The sequence below is a fragment of the Anastrepha ludens genome, chromosome X (assembly GCF_028408465.1).
Source record: "Anastrepha ludens isolate Willacy chromosome X, idAnaLude1.1, whole genome shotgun sequence".
In the NCBI taxonomy this organism is placed as follows: Eukaryota; Metazoa; Arthropoda; class Insecta; order Diptera; family Tephritidae; genus Anastrepha; species Anastrepha ludens.
Window position 1 is genome coordinate 54,911,805 of NC_071503.1, and position 12,277 is coordinate 54,924,081.

At 39.7% G+C, this 12,277-nt stretch overlaps 1 protein-coding gene across 1 annotated transcript in view; it reads right to left on the reverse strand.

Moving 5' to 3' along the window:
• LOC128870085 (lipoma-preferred partner homolog) overlaps positions 1 to 12,277 on the reverse strand; it is a gene marked incomplete at its 5' end in the record, with an annotated part of 116,895 nt that overhangs the window by 47,627 nt on the left and 56,991 nt on the right. Inside the window, one exon of the mRNA XM_054112684.1 lies at positions 11,287 to 11,635. Coding sequence (XP_053968659.1) covers positions 11,287 to 11,635 — 349 coding nt within the window. The remainder of the gene's footprint in view (positions 1 to 11,286; positions 11,636 to 12,277) is intronic.

Sequence of the window (12,277 nt, forward strand, 5' to 3'; positions counted from 1 at the left end):
CTCCTTAAGGATTTATCCGATGTTAGCGCACAGACGTCGTCCGCATATGCTTGGACGTGAAAGCCGAGTTCCTGCATCTCCGCTAATAGGGAGTCTACGACGAAGGACCACAGCAGCGGAGAAAGAACACCCCCTTGGGGACATCCTTGCTTGGCCCTGACTGTGATTTGCTCGTCGTCGCTCCCACCAGCGGTTAACAGCCTCTCAGAGAGCATGGAGTATATCCATTTTATAATGGCTTGATTAACTCCGTGTCGTTCGGCAGAAGAACATATCGAGCCGAAAGTGGCATTATCAAAAGCCCCCTCAATGTCCACGAACACGCCCATTGTGTATTCGTCAGCTTCCAGCCCAGCTTCAATCTTGCTAACAAGATCGTGTAAGGCTGATTCACATGATTTTCCACTCTGGTAAGCGTGTTGATTTCTACTAAGTGGACTTCTCGGCAATACCCCCACTCGAATATGTTTCTCCACCACTCGTTCCAGACTTTTCAACATGAACGATGTCAAACTGATTGGTCTGAAACTTTTTGCTAGGGAATAGTCATCTTTTCCTGGTTTTGGAATAAATACTACTCTTACGCGTCGCCATTGGGATGGTATATAACCAAATGCAAGACAGGCTGTGAAGATCCTTTTCAGGGACTCAATCAGCCTGTCTCCTCCTTTTTTAAGCATTACTGGATATATTCCGTCAGGTCCAGGGGACTTAAAGTTGTCAAAGGAAGAAAAGGAAAACCTTATCGATTCCCTTGTCACTATCCGACTAGCAATATACCAGCTGTACCTAGAGGTTCCACCGTTGCCACCGTCATTGTTCATGCCACTCTCAGCTTCAGAGAGAGTTCTACTACCCGGAAAATGGGTTTCGAGTAGAGCATTAAACGTTTCCGATTTGGAAATGGTGTATGAACCATCAGGTTTTCGAATGGAATCCAGCCTTACTGAGCGGTCTAAATGAAGGACCTTACAAAGTCTCGCTTTTTCCCTCATTTCTTCGACGTTACTGCAGAAATTTCTATAGGATTCAAGTTTGGCTTGCCGTACTTTTTTCATATATTCTCTCTGTGTAAGTCGATGATTAGCCCAGTCCTCTTCTGTTTTGGTCTTCAAGGCCTTATTAAGAAGTTTCCTGGACCGTACACGAAGCTTCGACAGTTCAGGGTTCCACCAAGGAACCGCTTTCCCCTGTCTGCTTTGCCTGAGTGGACACAGTTCCTCAAAGCAGTTGATTAAAGTACCTTCTAATTTCTTAGTAGCATCTTCAATCATTTCTGCTGATTTGAGTTTTTTCAGGTTTGGTAATCGCTCTGTTACAAGCTCGCCATACCTGTCCCAGTCCACATTTCGAGGATTCCTACCGGAAGGTATTGATATTGTGTCAATTCCCAGTCGGAATTCGATAAGACGATGATCAGAAAGAGAGTCCTCTTCCAAAACTCGCCATCGGTTGATTTGATTTCCAACTGACCTATTGGTAAGTGTTAAATCAATCACCTCTTGTCTCCTTCTGGTCACAAAAGTTGGTTTGTTACCAGTGTTTTGGATGACCAAATCGGATGACAGGATAAAATCCAGTAACTTGAGACCTCTGGGGTTGCATTTGCTGCTTCCCCACACAATGTTCTGTGAATTTGCGTCACAGCCCACTATTAGCCCTAGATTATTGGATTCTGCGTACTTGACCACTTCTCTTAGCTCCCTCGAAGGAGGTGGCTGTACAGAGTCATAGGGTAGGTAGGCCGAAACTATGATAGCTTCGACACTGTTCCCACTTTTCCAGTACTTTATTTCTTCGAGTCATAATTTGTGTTAATTTCTGCGCAAGTTGGGAACATAATCGACGGAACCAAATCAACCGAATTTGCCTTGCCAACTGTTTGCCCGTCCATATTTCATTTCCCTTAAGTTTTGGCTTAACTATTGCAACCCTAATTTTCAATAAGGTTTGGGGAAAGTAAAGGTTAATCCAACATTTCAATCGCATTTTGTCGTTTCCACTCTACACACCTTAACCTATGATACTTGGAATGGTTGTCCTCTAGCAAAATCAGAGGCAGGCTAGTTCTTCCAAACATCCTTGCAGCTGATGGCAATGATGCTTTTTGGGTAAAGCTGCATTCAAATTGACGATAAACACAAATTAACGGCAAAATCCTTTTTCGGAGAAGCAGCCCCAAACTTAAGCCTTTACAGGTTGCTTAACATTTCGTTAAAGTTGTCGATTATCAGCATTATTCGCCTAAAAGAAAGATTCATCCGGGCATATTACATTTTCCCTATTCCGTTCTGAATTTGCCATAGCCAGTGCAAGCTTCTTTCAATGTGTGTCTTTGGGTGCTTTGACCGAGCTTTTCCTTAAACTTGCTTAACCTTCAAGCAGCGATAAGTACGGGTTTGTCACAAACAAATCAATACTTTTCTGATCTAGCTTTGGAGAAATATTTTTTGTGGACCTCGTCCGAGGAAGCCGTCATTGTTTTTAACTTCGGTATATCGTTGCACCAATTTATTTATGAATAGATTCGACTTCTTCAAATATATTGCTGTAGATGCACGTGACATTTCTGGGCTTTAAAGTGTCTACATAGGAACACTGCTTCAAATCGTGTTTCAACCGCGGAACTAGGTTTTTTAAATTTCTTATAAAACTAACAAATTTCACAACGAATATTTTGAAAAGGATACGTCTATTTAGTAGCATTTAAAATTTTTTTACAATATGAGGGAACTCTCAGTTTCTATTAGACAGACTGTACCTCAGCCGCAGACTCGTTCAGCGTACCAATTTTTCGAAAACATATTCTGCTTTGTCGTGAATTTTGATGTGAGCAAGTATTTCCATAAATTGAAATACTCCACCATAATACATTTTCACTTTATTATTGTATTGTACTTGAATTTATGAAAATATTTGTTCACATGGAAAATCACGATAAGGCCATAATTTAAATTTATAGTTGAAAACATATTATATTTAATTTTTTTATTCTTTCATTGCATTCTTAAGTTTCAAAACCTAAGGAAATAACAAGACTCCCCACTTCATTCTTCTTTAGCTCGTTACCTTGTTGGAACCCGAAGGTTCTTGATAAGTCACGATTTTGGCACTCTGTTTCAAAATCATTTTGAAAATGTTCAAATACCCTAATTTATACATCGTCAAAAAATTCTAACTAACCCACACATCTTGCCGCCATGCATCAACGTCGGGTGTGACTGTACCAACAAAATTATGTTTCTCACAAGCTGTGCCTGATTTGCGTCAAACAATTTGATGATCTCTTATCCCAGAAATAAAAAAATTACTTTCGTTTGAAAAAATTACTTCAAAAGTTCAGGAGGCTCATTTATATAATTATTAGCAAACTCAATGCGCTTTCTGCTGTTGGCAAGTGAAATAAACGGTTTTCTTCCAACGACTCTACCATAATATCGAGCTTTATTTACAACTTTTCTAGCGGTTCCTGCACAAATACTTTTTTAAATGTTCGGTTTACGTTTCCAACAATGTTTGATGATGTAATTGCAAGGTTAATCTTTATTATGCTGCGCTCTTCTTGGGCCGATAGTGTGCTTGGATTCCGAGGCCTGGGATTAGATGTTAATATCACGGTTTGCTTGTAATTGTTCACTAAGCGTTGAACAGAGGAACCTGATTTCCCAATAGTTTTGCCAATATTTCGGAAACTCTTTTCATCGGCAACCGTAGCCGAATGGGTTGGTGCGTGACTACTATTCGGAATTCAACGAGAACCTAAGTTCGAATCTCGGTGAAACACCAAAATTAAGAAAAACATTTTTCTAATAGCGGCCGCCCCTCGGTAGGCAATGGCAAACCTCCGAGTGTATTTCTGCCATGAAAAAGCTCCTCCTAAAAATATCTGCCATTCGGAGTCCGCTTGAAACTGTAGGTCCCTCTATTTGTGGAACAACATCAAGACGCCCGTCAGAAATGGGAGGAGGAGCTCGGCTAAACACCCAAAGAGGTTTATATATATATATATATTCATCTTTCCACAACTTTATAATTATTTTTCTTTCTGATGCCCTAATTTCTTTTCCTTTGGTTTCCATGTTTTCATATTATTACCACTTTTAAATAAAATGTGCAACTGAGTTCACAAAAGAAACAAACTGTACTTAGACTTTTTGGTTGCCATATTTAAATGCGCTGTAATTATTTACTGTTATGTAAACAATGAAATGAGGAATTTTGCTATTTGATTTTGTAACTTATAAATATAGTAAAGGAATAAATAAATACAATATTATACATTGAATTACACATTTATATTTTGTTTTTAACCAATATAAAAATATTTGTTAGGTGCACTTAGACTTTATGGGATATGTGTCAAATCGGAATATAAATACAAGTATATTGTATTGTTACGAATTTTCTTCACGTTACAATCCAAATAAATCTTTTATAGTATTGTAACTCCTCTGAGTTCGATCACTAGGCCATCAAATAAATTGACAAATTAATACCAACACACTTTCTTTACTTTATTTCGAACACTTTACTTGAAATATACACGTTCACGTTTAGACGGAATCACTCCAATACTTTTCGTTTATTCGCGTACATGTTCAGTTTCCATCTGAATACCCTATATGCATGCTCGTCTGATTATATATATGTACTTAATAACTATCGTAATTTCTATATCTGGCAGCTCGTATCTTCTGGCGTGTTCTATGCGATGCATTCACTTGTCGTCTTCGTCTATCTCATCTAGCGGGAGACCTGGAAAGAGTGCTGTTTCTCGTTATCTGCTGTCGACATCAAGACTAAATCATGTTTGGCATCTCGTTCGCTATTGTTGCCAGTCGGTTCGCGAAACTTCGTCATTGCAAGAGTATTTATTATTATAAAACGGCTTTTTGTGCACTGCGGAGGATGGTTCTATATGTAGAGCTCCACGCAAAAGTTACTGATCACCATTCACTTGGGAGTGGCCAGAACGACTCTTTTGCAGATGGTTCAAACAGCTCAAACTCCTGAGATTAGCCCAATTATCCTCTGGGTAGCATCCGAACACCCGTTCGTGAGTGAACTAACGTGAGAAGGCGAAGCATTCCGGGACAACCAGTTGTGCGCTGGGTTTGGGACCCCCCACTTAAAAATCCCCCCATGAAAAAATGAGGGGGAAGGTTCCTCTGATGCTGGTGCTGGCTGATGTCCTCGTGAGAGAAAACGCTGACATCAGTGCGATTCAAGATGAACGGGGCAAGACAAGAAAAACATAGGACCTTGCGACGTCTACTACAGCTGCCATGTAAAGGAGCGCAAATTCAGTGTCGGATTTGTTGTGGGAGAGATACTTCGTCGCCAAGTACTGTCGTTCACTCCGGTGGACGAGCGTCTCGCAACAATCCGCATCAAAGCCCGTTTTCAACATATCGCTAATTTGGGCCCACGCCCCAACGGAAGAGAAGGACGATGCGACTAAAGATTCCTTCTATGAGCGCTTGGAACGTTCCTATGAGCGCTGCCCCCACCACAACATAAAAATCGTGCTTGGCGACTTCAACGCCAGGGTAGGCAAGGAGGGAGTTTTTGGTCCCACAGTCAGAAAATACAGCCTGCACAACGAAACATCCGGTAACGGACAGATGCTGATCGACTTCGCCGGGGCCCGAAACAAGGTAGTCTGTAGCACCAGATTCCAGCATAAAAAGATATACCAAGCTACCTGGCTGTCTCCTGATCGGAAAACGCGAAACCGAATCGATCATGTTGTGATAGATGGAAGACACGCTTCTAGTGTATTAGATGTACATGCGATCCGAGGACCCAACATCGACTCAGATCATTACATTGTTGCAGCCAAACTACGCACACGCCTCTGTGCAGCAAAAAACGTACATCTACCTACACAAAGAATGTTCGACTTCGAAAAGCTGCAATCACAACAGACAGCCAGAAGATTCGCCACTCGACTCTCACTCCTGCTCTCAGAGGGCACTGCCAAACAAACCGGCATGCCTGACCAATGGAGCAACATTTCTTGTTCTCTACGTACCGGCGCCGAAGAAGAAATCGGATTTCGGCGAGCCAGAAAAAACAATTGGTACGACAAGGAATGTCATGCTGCCGCAGAAAGAAAGGATGCTGCCTATAGAGCCACGCTGCGATCGGGCGCAACGCGAGCCATGTGGGATCGCTACAGAGAGCTAAAAAAGCAAGAGAGACGTATTATCCGAAAGAAGAAACGAAAGGCCGAAATACGTGAGTGTGAGGAGCTTGAGATGCTGGCCAGCAGGAACAACGCGCAAAAATTCTATCAGAAAGTTCGGTGGCTTACAGAAGGTTTCAAGACCGGCGCGTTTTCCTGTAAGACGGCGATCTGGTTACTGACATCCAGAACTTACTAAATTATGGAGGGAACACTTCTCGAACCTGTTAAATAGTGATAGCTGCGCATGTCAGAGAGAATGTGATGATCCCGATACCCCAATCGTTGACGATGGAATTGGAGAATCAACACACACCATTTCAAAACCGCATTCGAGTACGAGTACGGAAAAGAGTTACTTGAATGCCGCGATGTCCGAATTTGGTATCCCCACAAAACTAATACGGCTTTGCAAGATGACGTTGCTTAACACCAGCAGCGACGTCAGAATTGAGAAGCACCTCTCCGAGCCGTTTAATACCAAACGCGGTTTGAGACAGGGTGACTCGCTGTCGTGTGACTTCTTTAACCTGATGTTGGAGAGGATCGTTCGAGTCTCAGAACTTAATCGCTCAAGTACAATTTTTTATAAAAGCGTACGATTGTTGGCGTATGCCGATGATATCGACATCATCGGCTTTAAAAACCGCGCTGTTAGTTCTGCCTTTTCTTAACCGGATAAAGGAGCAAAACGAATGGATCTGGTGGTGAACGAGAACAAAAGGAAGTACCTCCTGTCTTCAAACAAACAGTCGGTGCACTCGCGTATTGGCACCCACGTCATTCTTGACAGGTATAATTTCGAGGTTGTAAAGGACTTCGTATATTTAGGAACCAGCATTAACACCGATAACAATGTCGTCCTTGAAATCAAACGTGGAAACTCTCTTGCCAACAAGTGCTACTTTGGACTAAGTAAACAACTGAGTAGTAAAGTCCTCTCTCGACGAACAAAACTACAAGGCTCTCATCATGCCCGTCCTAACGTATGGTGCAGAAGCTTGGACGATGACAACATCCAATGAGGCGACACTTGGAGTGTTTGACAGAAAGATTCTGGGTAAGATTTTTGGACCTTTGCATGTTGGCAAGGGGAATATCGCAGGCGATGGAACGATGAGCTGTATGAGCTTTACGACGACATGGATATAGCGCAGCGAACAAAGATCCAGCGGCTATGTTGGCTGGGCCATGTAGTCGGAGCGGATACAAACGCTCCGGCTGTTAAAATATTTGATGCATTACCAGCTGGTGGTAGAAGCTTTCATTTACGTTGGAAAGATCAGGTTGAGAAGGATTTGGCTTCACTTGGTGTGTCCAATCGGCGCCGGTTACCACGAGAATGAAACGATTGGCGCACTTTGTTAAACTCGGCCAAATCGCGTAAGCGGTTATCGCACCAATTAAGAGGAAGGAGATTTGTGCACTGCGACTAAAAAAGATATATTGTGCAGCTATGTAGCCTACTCAAAAAGTTGTAGGCTCTTAATAAACCCTAAAACTGATGTAGGCTTAATTTTTACCAGGAAGTTTGAATCTACATATAACCCCGTTTCCCAGCTTACGTAAAAAGGCATTTTTATTGTTTACCCCGCAGAAAGGTTCAGGACCAGCGATGGAGTGGAATGAGTCCAGTGACCATTCCTAAAGCCGCTGGGGGGCAAGTTCGCATTTCTCCCATTAAGCTCAGACATGATATTATGTATACCTCGTTAAGTGACATCTGACTATAAATTTGATATAGGTTTGGCCACCACACCAAAGAGGTGTAGGCGTAGTGATCATTGTCACTATAATTGTCATATAAGATCATGGAATCATCTTTGGCCGCAGATCCCATGTTTAACATTAAAGCTTTTGGAACGTGTATATGCTCTCAAAGCTTTATTTGGGATGCACGATACATGATTTTTCCATGTTAAGGTTTTATCAAGGATTACTCCTATTTCAAATCCCCGAATAGAGTTAAGTTTAAGTCCCTAAACCAAGCTTCCTTCTTCGAGTGAAGGGTATCGCATATGTTTTGTTCGGATTTATCGAGAGCCCTCTCCCTTGACACCAATCTTGCGCAGTGTGGAGAGTTAGTTGTATGCGATCGGCTATGGTAGAGTGAAAGTTTCTTCTAACCATAATAACTAGATTGACAGCACAGCCATGAGTTTCATATGTGAAATCATCGAGACTTTGTAAGAGCTCGTCGATGACTAACAGCCAAAGGAACGGTGATGAAACACCTCCTGTAGGGATCCTTTGGTTGACCTGACACATAATCTTTTCGGTCCAGTTTCAAATATTATTGACCTACTCCCTCATCATGTTGAGAACCCACGTTATGATTAGCCTATATATTTTCTTCCTAACCATCCCTTCCGCAATAGAGCTGAAAGAAGCATTATCAAAAGTCCTCCTAATGTAAATGTAAGGCTATGTATAGCAGTCTAAGTCGATTTGCCTGACTGGTAAGCGAACATGATGAGGCGAATTCCTAAGATAAGCGTATCCAATGTATTGATCAATTATTTTCTTTATTGGCTTTGAGTAAGAAGTTAAGCTTATAGGTCGAAAGAGTTTTGGGGTATGGCTACGTTTTTGCCAGCTTTCGGGAAGGAAAGTTTCTCTATTCTTAGGCGTTGTTCGTAACTCCAGGCTTATCCTGAAAATATATGCTATCCTGAAGAGATATGTTATCCTAAAAATATATGTGTTAGTACCTATACATTCACCCCGTGCCGGTTGTATTGTATGTTCAACACATGGCTATTTAGACTCAGGGTGTATTGTGTTTATGTTAGAAGTATAAAATCAAAGAAAGTTCCTTAAAAATGGTTTAGCAGTTTCGGAGACTATCCGAGAAAAAATTATAAACGCCTGTTTAGGTAGTTTTACGTTCAGATAAGCCATGGACTAGAAAAATCTTTTTATATAAGCTGACACTTCAATTTTATTCATACTTATTTATAGATGCAAAGTTTGCAAATAAAACCTTAAGCGTTCCCATCGCAGTTGTCTCTACGTCGCACGACCGATGGTGGGGAAGATTTTGAGATTCCACGTTTTTTGTGGTTTACGTATCAAAATATCAAAAGCAACATTAAGAAATAAAAATATAGGACACTTTGATTTTGAAATCACTTAATCACCCAAACACCAAATTAGATATACTATAGTCCGTAAGCCAGCCACAGATTTTCTCGACGAAGTTCCTCTCAGTCGATAACTCGTAAAATGCCTCAAAGAGTCGCATTATGAAGCGTTGTAAGCGTCAGCTGCGGCTGATTTGTTTTATTACTTTTATTACTTACAGGATCATGTCAACAATCCGCACAAAAAGTTTTTTTCGGGGCGCGATTACAACCCGTCCTTTTTTAAGAAGAACAAAAAACGCCCATTTTCAATAATGTCCAAGTCTGAATACTTCACTGAATGTTTCATCCAAATGTCACAACCATCTGAGAAGAAACTTGTAATGTATATGGTTTGAAAAGAATAAAATTTGTAAATTTCGCAAGAGTAGCATTGTTTCAAAAAACATACAAATTTCTTCATAATGACAATTCGTTTCGATTACCTAAGAAAGGTATTGATGGCTCATCTCTTCCACCGTGCAAAACGGAATTATATAATCATTTTCTAAGGACATGTTATATTTCGGAAATTTGGTCTCACGCACACCTGAAAGTACCAACTGTCAATGAGCCTTCTGGCTATGGCTGGGTAGAAATAGATAACAGATATGAATTCATGTGGTTTTCTGGCACTCAGTTACCAACATTCAATGATCAAATAACTCAATCAGAAGAAGGAAAGAATTTTTTATTTAATTTTATTCGTGTAACGTTAAACATGTATTTTGTATTTTGACGATAATGAAGACATGGTGGAAAACAGCTTTGGCAGCGACTCTGACAGTGAGTCAGAAAGAGAAGAAATTAAGATGAGCAGAAGGGAAAATGAAAATGATTAAATTACCAAACACAATTTAATAACTTTTTGTATAAAATCTTAGTCATTATTAATTTAAATATTGAAAAATTATAAATTAATTGATTTGCTTAGCAAAATATTTATTTATTTCTATTTTTAAGAATCGTAAAGTTCCCATAAAAAATTTGATTTAATCGAAACATTCCCATAAAATTATACATCTCAGTTTGCACATTAAATGTAATGATGAATAACTTTAAGTACGTCATTTCCTCCCGAAAAAAACTTTTTGTGCGGATTGTTGACATGATCCTGTAAGTAGTAAAACAAATCAGCTGGCAGTATGTTGGGGGAAAGCTCGTCAGCTGATGCATTTACTTAGGCTATAAATGTTTCCGACTAGCTCCTACGTTACACCTTCAGGGCATCAGCTGACACACATTCCACCTATATATAGCCTGCTGACTTATTTATTTATTAAAAACCATACATAAACTATCGTCTGATAATTTTTCTTTTGGGAGGAAATCACTGAACACATATATATTTTTTCATATTTGTGTGACCAGCTGACGTATAATCCCCCACTTTATAATTAGCTGACAATTTTATTTCTTCAAAATATTAGTCTAAATTTAATTTAATCAATTTTTTAATCGGAAATAAATTATTATTTTTTATTACGTGCGTGGGCGGCAACCACTGCTCAACCCACCCTTGGAGCCGCAGCTGACGTTTACAACGCTTCATAATGTGACTCTCTGAGGCATTTTACGAATTATCGACTAGGAATAAATAATTGACAAAAATTAACGCCTGGCTTACGGACTACTACTGCTATCACCTAGTGTAGATGCGCCTCGGTTTTATGTGTGTATTTAACAGTTTGAAGTTTAGCTTAAATTTCCCAAGTATGTACTTTGCAGAGGTTTATTCGCAATAGTATATTTTTTTAACTTTATAACACTTCCAATCTGGTCTCATATAGTTTTGCGCTTTCAAATCAAACCGGTTATATGATCAACTCAAATAGGATATTTTGTGTTGTTGCTTTGCATGTATCTAATTCGCAAAATTTCCTAATGTTCTTTTACAGGCCAGATATAAAAAGAATATAGCTGATATTTCAACGAGAGTAACAACGTATCACAGTTCTTAAAATAATGCTTACTTACTTGTGAAAGTCGGAAATACAATAATTTTGGTTCGTAGCATCCACAGTGAATGGTATGCCATCAAGACTGTGTCCACAAATAATACAGGTAAAACATTGCGGGTGATATGGCTTGCCAGTGGCCCGGAGGATACGTTCCAATATAGGCTTCAAACACACAGAACATTTTTCCAAAGTTTGCAGGTAATCGTATTCACATAACGGCTTTCCATCTAATGCGTAAAATGGTTTACCCTGTAAATTTATTTTACATTGCGTACACGTAAAGCATGCGATGTGATAAATTTGTTCCATAGCAGTACAACCAGAGTTTTCCCCCACAACGCGTTCATTGCATTTAAAACATGTGCCTGTAATTAAATATAAAAAACACGTAACACAAAACACATAAAAAAACTTCTTAGATAGCATTGCAACGTTTCGAAGCATCAGCTTAAATTTACCGTCCACCTCATCAGAAAATACAAATTTAAAGAAATTTAAAGTTCAGTTTAAAAAATCTCGAAAGAAATTTATTTAAAAAATTTATTCGAAATAGGGCGATCTCGGGCAATAATTTATATTACAAATGTGATCTGATTGTCCATCGATCGACATACTGAATCTCTTCTAGCGGTAGGTGTGGGGGTTCAAAGAAATAGGAGTGTTAGATGAGTGAGTTTAACGAGGCACGCGAATAGGTGGTTAGTGTCGTGCAGGGTACCTTCACATGTCGGAAATATATTTAGTATACCAGGGTCGTTCCTTAATAAGTAGGAGCTTAACTTTCTACAATATCCATATCGTATTTGTACTAGTAATTCGTCCGATCAATTTATAATAAAGTACTGAGCAAAAAATAGATACCTTTTCTGTGACAATTGTTTATTGATTGCATCAGAAAATTTAGCGATGCTATTAGAAATATTGTGCATAGCCAAAGTTTACTGAAGTTGCATTTAGGAACGTGTGATATTGTTCGGTTACAAAGATATTTACATTTAGGAAGTCAG